The following is a 23,168-nucleotide window of genomic DNA, read 5'->3' as shown; positions in this document are numbered from 1 at the left end:
TTACATCAGAGAGTGCGATAAACTTAATTATTATTATAATACATACCTATAATAACATGACATTAACAATTATGTGGCTACTATATAAATGACATATAAATTGGTATTAATATTTAGATCATCATTTTCTGTATAGGTACCTACCAGCTACCACACGCGTTTAGTTTTCTCTTTGGCATTTTTACTAATTAGAAATTTATTATCCAAACTTCTCAACTCTATGATTACTAAATTATTTTAGAAATAATAACTTATCGTTCCAATGATATAGTATGATGCCATAAAAAAAAAAATACTCGTTAAACGTACAAAAAACGTTAAATTTTGAGAATGCCAATTGCCAGCCCCCGAAAGTCTACCCTCATGATCACCAATACTTGGACAGATTATTTTTATCTACCTACTCGAAGAAATGTAGAAAGGATATGACTAGCACAACGGGTCCACACCTATATTTTATAAATGCCTATAATGGGATATTGGAATTTGCATTACTCATCAATTTTAATACGAGCATAATACACTGCTATTATAGCAAGTATACACTATAATAGTGCTATATAACACCGTTTACGTATCAATGGGTACCTAGCCGTTACTGGGCGTTACATAATGACTACGGATGACACTTAAAATAAATTATATATATTATGTCATCAATTCTAAACGTGAAAAAATCAATTTTTTTTTTTAGGTTTGAACGATTATTATGAACTGTATTGGTGCATACCTGCTAAACTAGCATATAATATTTTAATTTTATATTTAATTTTATAATTGCATAATGAGCTCATAATATTTATACATAATATACCTTCTTACGTATGTACGTGACGTACACGATATTTTATAATTATTAAATTATATATTGTTCGATGCAATAAATTATTGAACGCGGGTGATTAATATTCAATTATAAATTTATGCTAGGTATTCTCTTTTCACTTCTGTAGTGTCTACGTAGCATTGAATTAACATTAACAATGTTTCTAATAGTTTCTATAGGTAATAAAATAATTAATACCTAATATTTTAAATTATAATAAAAATTATGTATACCATTTTCTGGAAACTAAATAAAATGAATTGCACACATATATTATATTAATTGTAAAGATATAACCTTAAAGTTTACCTTAAAGGTGCAATTTAACACCTACTAAAAAAATTGTTTTTATGTTCATCAAGAAAACGAGAGCATAGGTATTATTATATAGACATTAGACATATTATGTGAATATAATTTTTAAATTGCTTAAGTAATTCATTAGCAGGAAAAAAATCGTTTACATAATTAAAGCATAATATAAATTAAACAAATACAGCTATAAATTATACATATTACATTATATGGTGATAGGCAGGTTTGCCATTCGTCCCGGTTTTAAAGGCATATCCCGCGGCGGTGTCTTGAACGGTCATTCAGTAAATTCAGTTTGTCCGGAAACTGAGAAAAATATGTACATCATGACTATAATATTATTATATAAAAATTTTACTAAAATAAAACGAATAAATAATAATGTATCTTTCCATTAATTAAAAAATATAATATAATTATTAGTCATTTCCACAAAATCGTTATATTAAAATAAAAATCTAGTAAGATACAAAATACTTTTTACGAACTACTCCATAGTATAATTAATATTAAATAATATGACCATACCTACATAATTATATCATGATATAAATTAAATTATTTTACAATTTCACATTTAAAAGATAGGTAGGTAATTTAGTTTTATCGTGTTATTCGACTAAATGCGATAAATTATTTATTAAACTATTACCTACTTCATATAAATATATAATATACTGTAATAGAAAAATTAATTACATTTTTATTTAATTAATGGGTAGGTTTTAGGCAGGAACACACTAATATACTACATAGTGCATTGTACATACTTATTACCAACCTATAACTAGGATTTTTTTTTATGGAAGTATATATTCTTTTTTTATTTAAATATTTATTAATAATTAATCGAAAATACATTATTATTTATTATTATAATATTTTATTAATGATAAGTTACAGTGTACATATTTACTCTCAACATCTCACAACCGGTCAGGACACCAAGATATGCTTTTAAAACTGAGAATACATACTCGTAATATACTATAATATCATAGTTATAATGGTCAAGCAGATAAACGACATACCTGTACATAATACGATATGTTACTATGTTGTGTATATGTATAATGTATAATATATAATGTGTAAAAATATAGGTAAGAAATAATAATGATATTATAAACTCACTGAATTATGAATGTAACAATTAAAAATTCCAAAATCACGTTAAGCGATACGAAACGCTTAAGTATATACCTATATTATTAAATTTGTTACAAAGACACGGGCAGTTGAGAATTTACGACTGTATCGAACCAACGTCATGAAATGTGCGATTACAGTGTTTCGAACTGGTGTTATACGTATTATAGTATAGTAACTGCTGAGCACGCGGCACGATTGCGTTCAGCGTTGTTTAGGTACAGTACCTATACGTTATACGATAACAGCATAAGTACATTATACCTCGCTTGCATTACACCCCCAACGTAGAAATAAGAATGAAAGGAATTTCTTTTAGTAATCTTATAATTTTATTTATGCATAAATTCAAAATGTTCGTATCATATTAGCAACGTATAGTCGTGTAGATACTACAATAAACATTAGATGTAAATAACTTTTTTTTCAAGACATTCCAAGCTAGTTGCTATCTAAGTCTACTAATGTATATGTATAATTTTTATGTGTGGTAACTACTAACTAGTAATTATTTATTAGGTATATACATAGGAATTACCTATAACAAAAATATATATTATAATTCCATAAACTATACAGATAGCTAAGACGCCAAATGTTATATTATTATGTTACTAATGCCGATTATTCAAGATACATAATAAATATAGTATAGAGCTCTTTTAACTTTTAGAATTTTTATAATAATAGTATCCGTATCGGTATCAAAATTGTTTTTCATTATCTGAACTAATGTAATTATTAACTTCATTATTTTATTGATACAAATTAATATTAATTTAGAGTTTTTGATTGTAGATAGTTAAATAAGTAAATTATAAAATATTTGAAATAATTTTTTTTTTTTTAATCAAGACAGGTTATTATTATAAGCATACTTTGTAAATGTATTGTTAACTTCTTGCCTATTAACTATTTAGCTATTATACAATTTTAAAGATATGTAAGTAATTTTAAAATAGCTTTATTACCCCTTGTAACTAATATATTGATACATATCTACATAAGGTCAAATTGTATTCATCAAAAATCACTATTCACTACACGTAAATTAGGTACCTATCTTTAATATCATTGGAAATGGCATCGTCGCAAAAATATCACGTAACTACTTGTATGTCTTCAAGTTTTAACTATATACAATCTATCAGTATTAAATTATACTCAAACAGATTGTGGATCCTTGCAAAGAGTTTTTCTGACTCATAAATTTACAATATTGTTGTACTACCTACGTTATATTATTGTATACCTACACATATTGTTTTAAAGTATAATATCAATAATAAATTGTATATACCTACGATATAAAAAAAAGGTAGATAAGTAGGTACCGCTCTGATGTACATTAGGTGTCGAGTGGGTCATTATTATGGATGAGTTAAATTTAAATTCAATGATATATCATCTTAATCGTATAACTGTACACAAAAAACAGTTTTGAGCGAAGACAATCTTTCAGTCTTTGTTACTAAGTATATTTCGTGGTATGTTATTTATTTTACTTTTATTATTACACTAGGTCAATACAAATTTTTCTTAGATAATGAAGAATTTAATTAAAATAATATTAATTTATACCGCATTATATATCAATTTATACAAGTCGAAATGTTATAATATCTTTCTGTGATTATTAGTAGTTACTGTAAATTACCTTGTGCCTATGTATTTTTAATATTTTTATTCAAATATAAGAATTAAGAACAACTTTTATAGAAACTAAAAATCTTTTTTATCAGTATTTATAGAAAAAACTGAAAAAAATAAAAAATGATTCTAGTCATAATAACTCAAAAGCATTCGAAATATTTTGAAATTTTATCATAAATAAAATATGATAATATTATAAACATTTAGTGGACATTTATTAAAAATAGTTATTCGTTTTAGAATTACACCAAACAAACAAAAATTTAAATTAAATTTGCGTAAAAATTCCCGGTTTTTTTTTTGTTTTTCCCGATTGTAAAAAAAAAAATTCGAAAATTTTTTATTTTTATTTTTACCGCTCTAAAGTACAAACTAAATCCAATATGCTATTTAAATCCACCTCCATTTTTGAAAATCGAAGCATTTTATCGAATAATTATCGTGTACACATTCTCAAAAAAATAAAACACACATCATTGTAAAATCAGTATATTCGTAAATCACTCTGTTCGGAATCTAAAAACACAATTTCCTAAAATCTTTATAGGTATTATAAATATATATTAAATTATTTTAGTCTACTATATATTATTATATAAGTATAATTAGGAATTCTGACGTTAGATAATATTATTAAAAAAAAAAACTATAGTAGATTATTTATATATTTGTACTAATTGTATCATTGAATTTTTAATATACCTGCAGTATAATACATTTATTTATAAATATATCTATCTGTAAAATTGTATGAGGTTCAACTCAGTACAAGGTGCTTTAAGCTTAATTTTAGTTTTTAAACTTCCACGTGTATAATATGTAAATATTGTATCAAAACAAACTCCATATTAATGATTATAACAATGCTGTGTTGAATGAATTTTGTTGTATTGTGTATTTGTATACATACGATTATGAATGTTCATATTATTTGTTTATTCTTCAGAACTCCTTCCCCACACGAATACCCAATAAATCCATCACTGATAAAAGATATACAAAAAATAAGACAGTGTTGCTTTACAAACGTTATTATAAAGCAATAAATAAAAACAAGCTTTTGAATCTATACGTATAAAAATTAACTATACCCATACAATATACATAATGTAATATATTATACAGAAATACCTACACTATTGTAAACAAATTTATCGTATTCGCATATCTTGCAAGACTTCTTACCAACGTTTAACATAATAATTTTGCGAGTGTTTAAATATATTTGAACCTACGTCTTTCGATGACGTAGGTACCTAACCTATACGTGGCTATATATTATGTTCAATAGAAATTTGCACAAACCAAACGTCAAACGTTTTTGATACGGCAATTATTTCCTCGATTCGGCCCAAACAAGAACCGGACAGGTAACGAGTTGACCCCAGACACCAACGCAAGTACATAAATATACTGCAATGTATAGCTATTATAGTCTACAGTTTATTTCAGGTAAATTTAATGATCTCAGTGCCATTTTTCTCAGCACCTGAACTTCTGAACCACTACATACTTGCTATAATAATATAATGTATACAATATTATTCGCCGCAGTTCATGTATTTATATATACTCGAAAGTCATCTAACCGTTGTTTCTTCAACACTGGAAATTTTTGATTAAAAAAAATTACATACATAGATAGGTATATAGTATATACATACATGTGAAATTTCAAATCAATTAAAAATAATACGCACACGTACGACGTAAATAATACATAAATGTTGTCATTGAATTTAGATGAAAAACGATTTATGGTAGTTCTTTTTTGTTATAAATCATTGATGAATATATTACACAGAAAATTCTATACGTCTAGGGTTTAAATATAATATATCATAAATTCATATACGCTTCACTGAAGAGGACTGCCCCTAACAGTCTGAAAACGCACTGGTGTTGTCGTTGTCTTATAAATACATACATTAAATTTATTATATACCAAATTTGAATTTCACTGAATCAATTTTTTGTGTTGTTAGCTTTTATTTAAAGGCGGATGACCTATTATGAAACTTAAATGTGATAATATTTTATCTAAAGAGTATAATACTTATAAATTAAATTGATCATTATCATTATAACTCGCTAATAAAATTTACAATAATATCGATACACAATACACATATTATAATAATATTCTCTAGTATATTGGCGATAATGAAGTATGCCAATACAGGCCTGTATACTGGACCACTGACTCCACTGGGACACCGAGAGCTTTCCTAGTGCGCCCCATGATCAATTAATGCCCCTCTCCCCCTTATTTTTATATTATTATAATATTTATTATAGCGTATCTATTTTATATGTTTGTTTAAACAAACTATATATGTTTTACAATCATTATGTATAGATAGGCACATTTATGTAAATAATAATTATTGTTTTGTTATCATTTATGATATCTTTTAATTATAGAACCATAGAGGCGACTTGTGAAATTTGAACACTAATATTGATATATTATAATAGACGTGTATAATGTAGATGCATTGATGATTGCTTTTATTTCGGTTTCATAATGGAAAATAATATCATCTAATTTGTTCGTGAGCCATCAGACATCGTCGCGGTAGTTGTCATACAAGATACAATTTATACTTTCTATAAATATACGTATATTTGTTAGGTAGCACTACTGAGTGCCCTCCCCTATCCGTCAATCTCGCTTTGTAAATATCTATATCAAAATTACTTATTGTACAGAAATATTGTGTAGATTGAAATTATATTTAAAAAAAAAAGTGTATATAAAATTATTTAAGAGATCGTTCTAATAAAATATATTATTTTTGCCGCGTACTACTGCATAATATATGAAAAATGTAGTGCCTAGTACTTGCAGAACTTCCTAATTGTATTTTAGTAGAATAAGCTACCTAAGCTAAAAATAAAAAGTTAAATAGGTACCTATTATTCATAAAAGGTATTTAATTTTAAATTCTTATAAATACTAAAAAGTAGAAATTGGTCCGGTATAGAAGGTGCGAGGCGACTCAGGCGGTCACCTATAGGGCACCATTCACAGGCAGTGCCGAAATTTCCTTTAAAAATGTTATACATTTTTGTCAATAATATACCTATAACTTAGCACTGAAATATTAATAATTATAATTATTTAATTTAGCAATACATTAAAATAATAAAGCTAATAAAAGTATATTTTAATAGTATATTTATTATAGTTTAAAGTAGAATATTTATGGTATATGTAAATTTGAATTTCAAAAAATGTTATTAAAATTTTTACCACCAATAAAAATACTTGGAAAATTGAATGAAACGTTCTCCATAACTCATTATTTATTCAAATTTTATTAAAAAGAAGTTTTAGCATGTTGTGTTAAACTATGACGTTTATAATTTAATATTAGTTTTTTCTGTTTAAATAATTTCATTTTAAATCATAATAAATTATCTTCATTATAAATTATATTGTAAAGAAAGGACATTATTTAAATATTAAAAATTTAAATGGTACCTATATATATATATATATATATATATATATATATATATATATATGCAGTAGGGCCCCTCGAATGTGCTTGTTGTGCACAGTTCGGGAATCGCTGCTTTATATTGTTTTGAAGTGGAATATTTTTGTTAGTAGTTGGGTACTTGGGTGGATGTATTAACTCAAAATGAAATTGTCATAGATGTTTCAAAATATATTGATATCCTTGGATATAAACTGAAATAGATTCCTTAAAGGATTTTTGATATTTTGTTGTAATTAAAAAACAAATAATAAATATTTATATGATAATTTTCCTAAATATTTATATGATTATTTTCTACACAAGATAAAATTTTCAAAATATTTTAACTTTTTTTGAGTTATTACTTTCCATTTGAATTTATTTACAATGAAACCTTCTCTATAATGGACACTTCTCAATAGCGGACGTTTTTTAAGAAAGGGGAAATTTTCACTATTTTCTAATGGAAAAATCTCCAAATAGCGACATTATTTTAATCTTAATTTAAAAATAGTGAAAAAAATTATGGTACCAAAACGGGAAAAATGCTTCGCATTAGTATGCACCTCTCGTAAATCGTAATAATGTTATAACGATAACGAACTCGATAAGATTACGAATAGTGGACACTTATTGGCTATTACAGTAGATTATTATAAAAAATAATATAAAAAACGGCAACAGCATTAGATTTAACGATAATGAACTCGTTCAACAAACTCGTTATCGAATAATATGATAAGATAACGACTACTAACGACGATTATGACAAGAATTATGTTTAGACTGCCAATGTTTCATTTGTTTTGTTAGTCATCAATTTTCTTTTCAACAAGTGACGAGTAAGTTCACCTTTGCGATGAGTGGGATAAAGCGAAAGAGGTTGTCGTTTCGAGAAAAAAATCAAAATACATGACTTCCGTCAAAATAATGAAAACGTAGAAATTCATTTTCTAACAGAAAAGTTTGAAGTCAGAAAAAGTCAGATTGCCGACATCATGTTAAATAAAGACAACATGTACAAGCTTGGATTTAAAATAGAAATGATGATCGTAAATTGACGAAATTAAGAGAATGTAAGGGCAGTACAATTATTAATAAGGACCTTTTGGACTGGTTTAGTAAGGTGACTGATTTTTTTTATCTTTGAATGCAATTTTTTATTTGTGGGTATATATAATGTATTATACTAGGCATTGCTATAAATTAAATTGTTATTATTAATACATATCTTAATATAGGTACGAAAAAATTAAGCGTACAACGGCTGGTTTGCGTGCAATGCGCTCCAAAATTACAAAGCCGATTTTGATAATATTGACCCCACTTGACACCTACCGTACCCACAGTAGATTGGTACCAATTTGTCCTTATAAATCAATAAAACCTTGATTTTATAAACAGAAGATGTTTAAGTATAATATGTTATCCATCTGTAAACATACCATGTGTACATATAGACTAAGATAAACTTATATTTAACCCTTCTCTCAATAGATATAGATTAATACAATTTTTTAATATGTATATTTTATTTTATAATTTTATTCTTGATTTTTTTTTTAAATGTGTCTTATGAAACAAAAATGTCAAAAATTCTACAAAGACTATATTATTAAGTTCAACACATCATGACTCGTATGACAATTCCGACAGAATACATCACAAAGTTAGTATCTATTTCACAATATTCGAGTTAAGTTAATTTATATAATATTATCATTTTAAACAATATTATAATGGTTATCAATATATCATTATTATTTCATTTATATCTATTACGAGTACATGGTGGAATTTATACATTTTTTGGTTGATAAATATCAATAACAACGAATTTTCAGAGAATTCTGATGACGTGATTAAGCCTAATAATAATTATTTATTTTTTTTAATTTTATCTTCGTACACAATTTTTGTTATAATGTTATAGCCAACGCAGAATTGTAAGAACACACATTTTACTACAAAGTTTAATCTTGTGCATGTTTGCATGTTTGTATACAAGCTGTGATAACATTAATGTAATAATATCTGAAATTATATAAATGTCAATAGTAAAACATACTGCGAGTAGGTACTGACATTCTTAGAGTAGATCTAAGAATGAAGAAAAGTGGAAGTCTAAAAAACTAAAAATTTTAAACATAAAATATGTTTTTCTATAGCTTACTAATAAGTTATTTACTACCTATACTTTCTACACTAACTACGTATTCAGGATTAATTTAGGGGGGGAGTGATTAAAATAGTTTTAATACCTAAAAATACCTATAATTATTTTATTAATTTAATGATAATATTAAACAGTACAAAATATAGTATAATAATGTGCACAAACTATACATAATGAAAAAAAATGGTTAAATACAATAATTTTAAATTATAAAATCAAGTCAACCTTGCCTGGCATTTTGAAAAATGTGTTTATTATTTCTTTAATATTTACTATGAGAACATTGAGATACTTCGGTGGATTGACAATAAAGTTAAATCTGTTAGACGAACTTCACTGCAGCTATTCCTCAAAAAAGTTTTTAATCTTCATAAAGTTGAAAAAGAGCCTTCAGTTAATGAAGTTGACGCTGGGAGTGTTACAAGTATGGATATAAAACTCCAAATGTTTGGATAAAAGTCCTTCGACATAAGTACATAACGCTTATAGTATTGATTACAGATTTTGAAAGTTCTTTATCGTTACCGATTTTAATCTTTCCATTCATATCTTCAATTTGATTCAAAAGTGTCATAAGTCAGTAAAAATCTTTTGAAAAATACAATGCATTTTTTATAGTCATTAATACTTGGTTTTAATTTAAATTTGAAACTTGGAAGCAAGTTTGGCAAAACAGAAATAATAGAATTGTATTTCATAAATTTTCAATAATTGATTTTTAAAGTAGATAGTCTAAAAATGGCAACAAAAAAAAAATTATCTCTTATGTACTGTTTTGGTGAATCTATACTAGAATATTATCATGATGGATAGGTTGCCTAATTAATCATGGCGTTTTAACCGTTTCATTTTTTAATAAGCTATATTAATACGTTTTCTACTTCTAAAAATAATTTATGAAATTCTTCCTCACTATTTTCACGAATTGAATTAATAACTTGCATTTAGTAATAATTTATATATTCACAACACTCAAATAAATCTACATTTATTTTTTGTAGAGATTTACATAAAGACAATGTTATAGTAAATAGTTTTTCTGTAAAGTACAATGAAATTACAAACGAATTAAAGGTAATTGTTTTGAAAAGTTAAAACGCAAGTTGCGATGTTTCTAAATTATTATGGTGATGTTCAAGTTCTCTTAATGTATCTTTTATTAGTTATTACTTACAAATTACTAGTAAATATATTTCTTTAAATCGTAATAAGCTGTTGAGGTGTTCAACCCAACGGTTAGGTTGTATAATTATACATAAAGTTTGTAGTTATTTGAGTATTATAGATGTATTCCTACTTTAAAAAAAAATCGGAGGGTAGTTTGTAAATGGGATTTTCATTTTCAGGTATCTAATACCTATATTGGATATTATAGTTAAAATAAATATACTTATCTATAGGTATTCATAACTCGTATAATATATAAATCTATAAAAGTGAGAAGCTTATAAAATTAAGGCTATATTGGGTACCGGCCGTAATTAAGGAGTTGTAGGTAGGCAATTTCTGATTTCATACAGTTACGCGTTATCGTTGTGTGCATACTGCGTGTAAAAGATTATAGGTATTAATTGTTAGAGATGAAACTATAAAACTAAATATTATTTAATTTTTTTTTTCTAATTAAAACTAATAAGTATAATATGAAAGAGTTAAGATTGTAGGTATCTTTCAAATATGTTCAAATATTGTTGTACAAAAAAATATAATTGATACATATTAAACTATTAAATTAGAAAAACAAAATTTTAGAGAGTAAATTTAAAATGAATGTCAATATTTGTATGAAAATAAAAACGTAAAAGAATTAAAAATAATGAAAAAAAATAATTATTTATAAATTATAATTATAGAATATTTATTGATATAAAAAAAAAATTATAAATACAATTTGTTTTTACATATTAAAGCTAAAAGTTAGAATTTTAATGAATTTACGTGTATAAACAATGAATAATGATGATGCTTATTATTTTGCTATAATTCAAAAACATAAGTCGTCAAAGCTTAAATATTTTACGTAGGTATATGTTATGAATTTTATCGTATTAATAATGTAAATTAATTTAAGATATTACATATATTTATACCATGGATAGTTTTACACTATTTTTACAATAATGAGTATTTATAAGTTATAATAGCAATAATTTAACCTGATTTTTTGTGATTTTTGTCTTTATAGTTTATAAAAAGTGCACGTACAGACTTTGTGTCGCTTTTAAGCTTGTTTACATAAAACTTTTTCTTTAGGATAGTTTTTAAGTGACTTCATAAGCTTTACATGGTCAGCGCTTTCGTAAGTTATATTCGTTTTACCGATACCTGCTGGCTGTTGTTATCGCTTTCGATAACAACCCACAATTATTATTATATGGTATGTATATTAAAGCTACCGTCCATCTTTGTACGCATTTGGTGCCAATTGGTAATTTTGCTTTGCCAAACCATCCAAGAAATTGTATATTTTAGTTTTACGAGTATACTAATTGTCCATTTCATTGAGACGCATTTTATTAAATTTTCTATTCTTTATCAATATGGGTCGTCTCAGTTGCGGTATTCACTCGGAGTCCTTATAACTACGTAGCCTAATCTATCAATAATAGTTAATTAAACAAACAATTAGATGGCGTTGCAATATAGAAGTTAAGACCAAACAAATCGTATTGACCGTCTTACCTGAATCACACGATGTCTTGAGTGTCAAATAGGTACTATTGGTGATAATATGAAGTTTCACGAAGACTTACTTTTAAATCTTGATCTGCCTTTCAGCTTTCTCCCATTTATAAAGTTTTTCGAATTCAGAATTAGTAAACTGGTTGATACTAAATTTATAATTATAAAAGTTATTCTCTCTTTGTCTGCGGAAGCTGAAGATGTGATATTATAATTTATATTCCTACTATTTATTTGTTTTTTTTTTCAAGATAATTTCCATTTCACGTGCATGATTGAACTCTTGCAGCAGAACGTCGTTCAATTCGTAAAATTTATCAGGAGCTACGTAACATCCAGGGTCAAGGTGAAACCAATTTCTTTATACACTAGCTGTTTCTACGGACTTCTTAAAATCGTCTTAATAAACTAAATAATTATAAGCTCTCAACTGCAGTAATTCTTATTTGCCTAATATTTTTAAATTTAATTGTTGCTTGCCATTGTCTTCTACTCATTTTTGTAAATCATGTCTAACATTAAATTTGATACATTTTTTTCAAAATTTACCTACCATTTGTAAATCTAAATTCAAATATTTTTTTCATACATTATAGTGACTTACTTAAAGTGAGGTACACCTGAAAATTCGATATCGACAACTGTACAGTAGTATAGTACTACAGTGGTTGCAAGTGTTGAACTACCTATATACAGAAATGAAATAAAAAAATTAAATGATTGATTACTTACTTTAAAATTTTTTCCTTTTTTTTTTATTTGAATTTTTCACTTTATGTTTTCTTCTCGAGGAGATAGGAAGATCTTCTCTACAGTCTACATCGTGATTTTTTTGATAATTATAATTTACATTAACGAACGTCTAGACTCTAGAGACAGCCTTCTCGGACTCGGGGCAGTTCTCTTAATCTCTTATCACAGTGCCATCCATCATCACATAGTTGTTACACCAGTGGCGTATATAGGTTTTTATTTCGTAGGGGGCCGATTATATTTTTGGATTTCTTGAGGGAAAGGAGGGAGGAGACACACTATTTGGACAAAAATTGCTTGAATACTACAAGATCTTTCAACTTTCTTTAGACCATCAGAGTAATAAGAAACTCAATCATTTTTTTAATGAATTGTAACATAAAAAAAAGTAATAACTATATTTTTATAAACAATTTTTTATTAGAGACACTCAAAATTAAACTAGAATACAATCAATACTAATATAATGCATATAATTAATAGTTAATACCTAACTTACGCCATAGGCGCACATAGGGGGGGTGCTTGGGAGTGCTTAGCACCCTCAAGCTTCAAATCAGCACCCCCAGTTTCCTGTAAAATTTATTTGAGTATTTTATCAATTATTTGAAAATTATTGTGATTCATTGGGTTGGAATTTTTTTTCCATTACAAATAGACAATATGTAGCTTATGAATTCACGATTAATAATGTATTGATTGTATTGTATGAATGCACGTTGCACTGTTCCAGTTTTCGTCTAAACGTTGAACATTAACAGCAATCATATAATAAAAATTTGTATTATCTAACAGAAAATTAAATCTTGTTTAAAATTAATTAGTGATTAGATATTATTATTATTATTATTATATATATAATATAAATACATTTTAATATTAATTATAATAATTAAAAATTATTAGAACGCAGTTTACTATGGTATTAGAGGGGTGTAAGGGGCAGCCCCCCATGGATCTGTTTACTGTAAATTATTCCAGCACCCCCTAAATTCACACCCAATGTGCACCTATGACTTACGCCACTGATTACCTATATTATTATTATCTCACCACTACAGTTATTAATTTAATTTTAGAAGTCATGAGCTAAAATTACATATACTAATAGTTTCCGTCTGCCGAAATTGTAAATAACTAACAACCAATATTTGTTTTATTTATATAACTTAAATAATAAATTGTGTTACATAATCATTAATAATCGTCAAAATACTAACGCATTCAACACGCTATACTTTTATTCTAAATTATCGCATAAGCGACAGTTTCATTCATGACATCATGATATCGGTATCGTGTCTAATTTTTGGAATTATCCTCATTCCCCAACCATAAGACATATTCCATGTCAAAAAATAACAATTTTTAATAATTGCGTTTTTCATTTCGGGAGGGGCCTGCCCCCCCCCCATAAATACGCCACTGTTTTACACGATAGTACAATACACACTATTAGAAATTAGAATAAACCAGAAGTTTCCAAACTATAGGTTGCGATCATATTTTTAAATAATAAACTTTTTTAGACATAATATGGTCATTAAAATCGAAAAAGCAAAAAGAAAAGGTCATCAGATGGGTTGCCAAAATTTAAATAATATCCAAAATGGGTTGTGCCATAAAAAGTTTGAGAACCTCTACAATAAATAATTAAGTACACAATTACTTATTTTATTAATTCAAATTACAATTATACTTACTATAACTAAAATTAAAATTTGAAGTGTTATTAATTAGGTAGGTATTAACTAGGTGTCTAGGTCTTATTTTGTATAAGAATTAAGGGTGGTTAGAATCAATACGTATGTATTTTGGGAGTTTTTTTCATTTCCTTTTAAATCATTGATTATTTGATTTTTAATTGTTAATGTAGGTTAATAATCAATCTTTGTTCTTCTGGTACTTTTATTTTTTGTTTTTATTTTGTGCTTTATTATTAATTGGTTCTTGATTTTCCACATTTTTTTATTGAATTATTTTCTTTTTCATCCAAAAAATCAAAGACTATAAATAAGCCTACATTAACAATTAATAATCAATGTGTTAAAAAGATATGAAATAATTTCCAAAATTCATAATAGAAACGAGTTACGAGATCATTACTCAGCAACCAAATTGTGTGCATGGGCGTGACTTTGTTTCGTGGCGTCTGACTGGAGTGCTTCATTATAGTCTATATAGTATCAACTGTCGAATTGTTAAAATTATTTAAAAATGCATTGTGCGTATTATTTTATACGTCACGTATGACGCACGCACGCAAATCCATCCTCGGGCGACCGAAGTCTCAGGCAAGTGGTTAATGCTTCTGAGTTGTAGGTCTGACCTAGTGAAGTCTGACAACCGCTCTGTAGTCTGTATAATCGCCGCCGGCTGCTGGGTAATGATCTCATTTTGAATAGAGTATAGACGCTCGTTCTATATTATCAGTTTTTGTCACGGCCATGATTATTTTTAAGGCTTTAAACTCTCAGAAATTAAAATCCTGTATAATTAACATAGATAATAAAGAATTTCTTATTTATCTATGATAATTAATAGTATAATATATTTTATTTTTTATAGCTATACAACTTTAGTATTTTTATTGTTTTATTTTTCGGTTAAGACTTCAATAATTTACCTTACGGATTACTAACGTTTGGGATTTTTTTTTTTCAACGTTGGTATAGATAACCCGTTAATGATAACTGATAATATCAATATCAATAGTCGATAAACATGTACAACAGTCAACAGTAAACAATATTAGTACTAATAATTATTGTTTACAATTTTCATGTTCTTTGTTTACGGAGAACATTATAAACGGTAGTCGGTACTTCGGAAGTATTTGTTCATGGACTAGCGGTGGAACCTACTATTATTTTTTTGTAGTACAGTCTACTTCACAGATAAATAATTATAAGTTTTTAGTTTTTAGTTTTTACTGGAAAAATATTGGAGATAGTTTTTAATCAATGAAAACCAACTATGAAAATATTTAGTGTTTTATACTCGTATACTCTTATCGGTTCTGTTTGAAGTTCGCCAAATTGATGGTTCAGTAAAATGTAAGTCATTTCGTTTGAAAATTCTATAAAAGTATGTATTTATCATCTGAATAACTTCAGATTTGTATTTTGTAATTTAATTTGTTCATCTTCATTCTGTAAATAGTATATCATAATCACATATTATTATGCTTCAATTGTTTATTCATTTTTGATTTGTTTTTTTTTTTGACTAGAAATTAAAAATGGCTTCATCCAGTAAAAGTTTGGGACCATATAAAATTAGTCCTGAAGAATTAGAAGAACAGAGGCGTCAACTTAGATGTATCAACAGGCGATGTAGGTATGGTGATGTCCTGCTCGATGCGGTAGCATTAGTATGCTCTTATTATGATGTCGATTACAAACCGGGCAGAGAGGTAATTGATATTGTTCATAAAAAATTGAATGGTACTCATAGATGGTTTGACTAAAATTTTGGTTTGTTCAGGTTTGCTCAACGTGTCTAGCTAAATGTCTTAGACATTATAAGTATCTTGAATTAAAATGGAAGGAGGGAAAGTGTGTTATGGATTCCAGTTTTCCAAGTTATGATTCATACTTGGTTATTGATGATTCGTCGTGTGAAGAAAATGATGAACCAGAACATCCAAAACCTAGTACTTCTAAAGAGGGTTTACCTCCTGACCAAGAAGTTAAAAAGGCTATTGATAGTGCAATCGTGCATTATTTTGATAAAAACAAATATCTCTTTGAACATCAAGTTAAATTATGTGATGAGTATATGACACAAGGAATAAAAAAATGTTTGATTGAAGCAGATGCAATTGATAAAATTGCTGCTCAGTTAGAAGATGAAATGAAATCATTAAGAAATGAAATATATGACCCATATCAACCAATAATAACATCTTTAGATCCTGTGGAAATCAATGATCTGGAGGAGAGCACAGATGAGGAATATGAAGACCTCGAAGCACCTAATAATGAATTTCAGTTGCCTGTAGAAGAACTCACTACGGCTAAAGAAGCTAAAAGAATTAAACTTGATAACTCTGATAAGGAAGATATTATCTCTATTAGAAGAACTTATTGTCCTATTCCTTCTAATATACCTATGGAAGGGCCTTTAGACTATCCTCCTCTTGAGAATGAACAAATTGTATATGCAATGAAGTTAACATTAATGCATCCATGGTATAGATGTAAAATCAAAACTTTAATTAATAGTGATTATGTACATGTCAAATTTGACAGCGATGAAAAGTTAGTGACAACTAAACAAGTTGCATTCTCTACACTGAATACAGTAAGATTTCCTGTGGGTTGTAGAATAATTGCTAAATATTCAGATCCATATTTTAGACATGTCGATGAATTTTATGCTGGTATAATAGCCGAACCTCCAAAAATGCTTAATGACTTTCGGTAAGGTTAATTATCTAATAGAAAGGTATTACAATGTTTTTTATATTTATAATAATTATTTGTTTTATAGATACTTGATTTTTTTTGATCATGGTTATGTTCAATATCGAAAACATCAAGATATCCGTTTAATTGCACGCAAATCAAATCAAGTATGGAATGATGTACACCCAAATTCAGGAGAATTTATAAGAAGTTATTTAGAAAAGTATCCTGAACGTCAAATGGTTAAATTGACTAAACAACATTCAGTTCGAGCAGAACATGACAACCAATGGCAGATGGCAAAAGTGCTTGATGTTGATTCATCTTTGGTCAAATTATATTTTCCTGATTATAAACATAGTGAATGGATTTATCGTGGTTCTTCACGTTTGTATAATATTTTTGAAAAACAAACCAAATCTGAGAGGGGCATTCGATTAAGGCAATCTGGATTGGCTTATTTAAATAAGCCATTTGTAGAATTTACAAGTGTAGAAGAAGAACCTTGCCGTAATTCAAGTAAATATGGTATAATTCGTAAAAGTACCAGCAAATTAACAACACAAGAAGATGAAAATACAGGTGATGGATTTGATGTTAATACTAAATGTATAAAAAAAACCAATACTTTTAAGATTATTGATATAATATTGCCTAAAAACATTCCCAATCCATTAAAATTTATTAAACACAAATGTAATCCTTCATGTGTTGAATGGACAGCATATAACTATGAAAGAACAAGACAAATCAGCATGTTGAGTATTCCTTTACATTTTGGTTTTGTCAGGTATCTTACATTATTTAATAACTCTCAAAAGTATATTTTATACAGAACTCCGTGTGGTGTAACCATTCGAAACATGAAACAGATGCTGGAATATCTTATCATTACCAAAAGCAAAATGACTATTGACCAATTTGATTTTAATAGTTGGGTTAAACCATTTTCAGAATTTAAAATCATAAAATATGTGCAGTTTTTAAAAGATATATCAGAAGGTAAGGAATTTAGGGGCATAACATGTGTGAATACTATTAATAATATATTGCCACCAAAAATGGATTATATTACTACTAGACAAGCAATGCCAGGTGTTAACATAAATGTAGATACTGATTTTTTGTGTGGTTGTGACTGCACTGATGACTGCCAAGATAAATCAAAATGTGCCTGTTGGCAGATGACTATAGATGGACAGAAGATTTTACCTAATCTATACAAAGACCCTAATATTGGTTACAGTTATCGAAGATTGCCTGAACGAGTTTTAACTGGTATTTATGAATGCAATAAAACATGTAAATGTTCCAGTTCATGTTTAAATCGTGTCGTACAAAATCCATTATCACAAAAATTACAATTGTTCATGACGGAGAAAAAAGGATGGGGTGTACGATGTTTAAACGATATACCTCAAGGAAGTTTCATATGCATTTATGTTGGTTCTTTGTTAACTGAAACTGATGCTAATGAAGGTGGCAAAAATTATGGCGATGAATATTTGGCAGAATTAGATTATATTGAAGTTGTTGAAAAAATAAAAGAAGATTATGAAAGTGATATATCTTATAGTGACCATGAGAATGATTTGGAAAAGAATCAATCCGAATCATCTGATGAACAATATCCTTCTACATCTGATGGTAATTTTTTTATTATTAATAATTTATTATACTTTTAAAATATAATATCAATGTTTTTATTATATAGGCAAAAGAACTGAAATGACACTTAGATTGCGCAAACGGAAAAAATCTAAAACTAAGAAAGATAATAAACATGTGCATGTTCCATCTAAATTAAATGCACGTGATATGAAAAACAACCCTGAACCTCCAAAATCAATGCGTGAATATTTTGGAAATAACGAGAGTGTATATATTATGGATGCAAAAACTAATGGTAATATTGGACGTTATTTAAATCATTCATGTTCTCCAAATACTTTTGTCCAAAATGTGTTTGTGGATACGCATGACTTGCGGTTCCCATGGGTATCATTTTTTGCACTCCATTACATACAAGCTGGAACAGAACTAACTTGGGATTATAGCTATGATATAGGAAGTGTTCCAGGAAAAAAGATGAAATGTCATTGTGAGTCTGTTTACTGTAGAGGGAGATTACTATAATTATGACTAGTATGAAGAGTCAAAAGCATGAAACAATATATAATTATTTTTAACATAAATACTCTATGATAACAGAATAATTTTTTTTTCATAATTATGTCATGATTTTCAAATAGTATATATAATAATAAATTAAAAATTTGGATTATAGTTTTATTAAAATAATATTAACAAGCAACATTTTTTATTTATAGTTCTGATACAATAAATGTATAATTAATCCATAATAAATACAAAATATTATTTTTATTTTTGTTTATAAAAATCTTATCCAAATGTTGTAGACCATGGTGGTGACATAGGTTGTGCATTTTGTAAGTAAGACATCACAATTGCTGACATGGAAAGCCTGTAAAATATGAATGATCAATTCACAATTTATTTTTGATTATTGAATAGAGCTATTGTAAAAATTACAATAGGAAAATATGATTACCTCCAAACCCCCTTATATTCACCCATCAAAACTATTTTAACTTTTCTATTGCTAAAATTAATCAAAATCAATATTGGAATTTGAAATGTTTTTAACAATAATGTTTAAAAACTTCAATGATTTTTTAATTATTTAATAGTTGTTATTATAATAGTGTTATGGACTACGAGATATGTTAATAAATATAAGTATATATAATATAATATGTAATATTGCTAGAAGTATTAGCAATAGTAATATAGATATATATATGTGGCCTAATGTAAATTGTAATAATATAATATATTATATGTCTATAATATGTACGAGATAGTAGATTCATATTTCTATGAATCTTGTTTTAAAAACATCATAATAAATATATTATTGCATTTCCACGAATTGACAATTGGGAACAGATATCCTGGAGATTGTTGTTATCGATAAAACAAGTGTGAAAACAATTCCAAGAATTAATACGAATTGAAAGGTTATCGACTACAACAACAAGAGGTTTCTTTGTATATAAGGGAGTCCAGAGACCAACAAGGGCAGATGTACCAAAGCCACGAAGACCTGAGCAACTTCACAACACAGCCACTTTTTGTATCAGTTACATGAACTTTATTTATACATAATAAAACATTATTGTTCTTAAGAGTTGTAAATTTCATTTAAATAACACCCTGGATCTGAATCTGATATTGGCACGCAACAATAGTCATAGTTGCATTTTATAATATGCAATTAAAATTGTAAAATAAGCCTTTAAAGTAGAAAAATGTCGAAATATGCAAAAGTTTGCATTAAAAAAATTTCATTTTTGAAATTGTCATCAAATAAATTTTGTGCTCACTTAGCATATCATACAATCAATCAGAATAAATATGCAAACGCATACAAATCCTTGCTTTAATTATTAGTATTTAATTTAAAGTGTGTGTTACAAAGCATTTAATTCCTTAATCCTGTTTATGCACAGTTCTTTGATGAAATACTGTTCACATCTAGCAGAACTTGTAGTAATTTGTATAAATTAGGATTGATGGTTTTTGAAAGATCTACGTGCACAATTTCAGTTTGACCGTAATACTTTTAATAAAGGTCTTTACAATAGTAATTTTTGATATAAATAATCTAAAATCATTTTTTAAAAATATAGAAACATTGATAATATAATAGGTAAAAAAAAAATTGAGTAGGCTAGGATATTTCTTAAGGTTTGTCTAACCACTGATTTCTGCTTATGTTTAGTACATTTATACATACAATTTTAAAATAACTAATACCTTGTAAGTAAATTGATTTAATTGAAACAACATATTTTTGTGATAAATAAATTTTTTTTCTATCAATACTAAGAAATAATACATCTAATGAATTAAATTAATAAATAAGTTATATTTTAGACTAGATTATTCTTGAAAAAAATATTTATTATCAATTACTAAATTATTGATTTTTCATATTAAAAAAATTAAAGCCTTCTATAAATAATACAAGTAACATCCCACTTATAAGTTATTTATTAAAATTATCTTTAAATATTTATATGATAAGATATAACACAGCAACATATTTACTTTCAGTAGAACCTATTTTTGCATGAGTGTTCTTAGGGGGGGGGAGGGAAGAAGAACAGGACATTTACCCTCATGCAAAAATAATATAAACTTATAAATAAATAAATATTAGTTATTACCACGTGTAGTTCTTATAGACTAATATCAAATAATACATTTGATGATATTTTATTTTAATGTTTTTACTCCACTCATAACATTTTTTTTTAATTACTTAAAATATACCATTACAAATATTAATTATATAAATAATATAATACTTATATTTATATATTTAAATTATATTTTATCATTGTTTAGCTTAAGTTTGAGATTTTTTTTCCCTCCCACCTTTAATTATTATTTATGTGCATGTGTAGAACTTCTTATAAAAATAACTTATATAAGTAATAATTACTCAAAAAGTGATACCATTGATATCTAATATAAGTAAAATACAAAAATAAAATACATGGATACTTACATAAAACTACTAAAAATTTGTTTGTTATCATCAGATGCTTTAGAATTTGCAAAGCTTATACATGAACAAAACATAGCACACCATGCTGCCCATTTAAACTAAAACAATTTTTTTTATTAGTAGTTATAATATGAAGATATAAAAACTATAACAAAAACACTATGAATTAGTTTTACCTTCATTAATAATCCACACATACTCAAAATCATTCCCAAAATATTCATATAGTCAGATGTCAAGTCTTCACCAGGTGTTAGAGCTTGATTATCACTATTGACAGCTTTTGGTTTGTACCTGAAATTGTTAATTAGATAATGTATAGGTTGAATTTTAAACTTCATATCTCTATTGTTTGGTTACAAATGTATTGAACAGTAGGGTATCGACATAGTAATACCAAGATGCTGGTAATGATTGATGGTAATCAGTAAGACTTCTTCACTTCAAATATTAATACTGATAGCCCTTACTTTAGAAACTAGGTTTCAGCTATGTACCTTTGAGAACATGAGTCTCTTTAATTACTATTTGTATATAGCTAAAATAATAGGACGATATATTGCGTAACATACCAAACCTTAAGCAATCCTCTCCATAAACAGATTATCACAAATATTTTAAGCTATGTATAAAAATAAAATACAGCAAACATTAGAATACTACATTAAATTTTTCAAATATTTTTCTTTTCAATAAAATTTACTTGACATGACACGATTCACTATAAAATATCCAAGTTATTAATTATACCTGTGCTCCTTGTCCGGTCTTCTGGGATCAGACGAATGATTGGAATACATTTTAATAGAAAAGCTGCAGAAGTTTAAAAATTCGGAATAGTGTGAATCGGTAAACGGAAATTCTAGTATTTCTGATCTCGCAAATCGCAGGCTGTAGCTAATAATTAATGAAAATAATTAATTTAATTTAATCTAATTCTGTATAGACCTATTGGCTACTACATAAAAATAAAAATTTAGTTGTTGCAGTTCGATTTTCAACACAGATAATGATTATAATATTATCTACGAGTTCAGTGTATTGATAATAATAAACACATGGTCAAATATTATTTTTCTTCCAGATATTTGATCTTCAATCAAAAAACTGACTATCGTAT

General features: G+C 26.9%; 2 protein-coding genes and 1 long non-coding RNA gene across 4 annotated transcripts; 1 reads left to right on the top strand and 2 right to left on the bottom strand.

Moving 5' to 3' along the window:
• Positions 1-1,280: 1,280 nt before the first annotated feature.
• Positions 1,281-2,468, bottom strand: LOC112600994. The gene is made up of 3 exons (XR_003115021.1): positions 2,276-2,468; positions 2,043-2,172; positions 1,281-1,447 (listed from the first exon to the last, which is right to left on the bottom strand). It is a non-coding gene; the product is annotated as an uncharacterized LOC112600994 (long non-coding RNA).
• A 13,300-nt stretch (positions 2,469-15,768) lies between these two features.
• LOC112600945 (histone-lysine N-methyltransferase eggless-like) lies at positions 15,769-19,690 on the top strand. 2 transcript variants are annotated; one of them, XM_025348303.1, is made up of 5 exons: positions 15,769-16,098; positions 16,275-16,457; positions 16,529-17,466; positions 17,537-19,098; positions 19,166-19,690. In XM_025348303.1, exons 2-5 carry the CDS (start codon positions 16,284-16,286, stop codon positions 19,585-19,587), a joined length of 3,096 nt encoding a protein of 1,031 aa, XP_025204088.1. In that variant the 5' UTR covers positions 15,769-16,098; positions 16,275-16,283; the 3' UTR covers positions 19,588-19,690. The 2 variants fall into 2 exon arrangements, with proteins under 2 accessions (XP_025204088.1, XP_025204090.1); XM_025348305.1 differs by having other exon boundaries at positions 15,769-16,129.
• A 92-nt stretch (positions 19,691-19,782) lies between these two features.
• Positions 19,783-23,046, bottom strand: LOC112600938 (protein Asterix). Its single transcript, XM_025348293.1, has 4 exons — positions 22,799-23,046; positions 22,225-22,342; positions 22,049-22,146; positions 19,783-19,936 (listed from the first exon to the last, which is right to left on the bottom strand). The coding sequence occupies exons 1-4, from the start codon at positions 22,846-22,848 to the stop codon at positions 19,855-19,857; spliced, it is 348 nt and encodes a 115-aa protein (XP_025204078.1). The 5' UTR covers positions 22,849-23,046; the 3' UTR covers positions 19,783-19,854.
• Between the last annotated feature and the right edge of the window lie 122 nt (positions 23,047-23,168).

This window comes from Melanaphis sacchari, unplaced genomic scaffold (assembly GCF_002803265.2).
Source record: "Melanaphis sacchari strain LSU unplaced genomic scaffold, SCAv2.0 Contig73_pilon_pilon, whole genome shotgun sequence".
NCBI classification, from domain to species: Eukaryota; Metazoa; Arthropoda; class Insecta; order Hemiptera; family Aphididae; genus Melanaphis; species Melanaphis sacchari.
The sequence above is the reverse complement of the archived record's forward strand: the minus strand, read 5'-3'. Positions and strand labels throughout refer to the sequence as shown.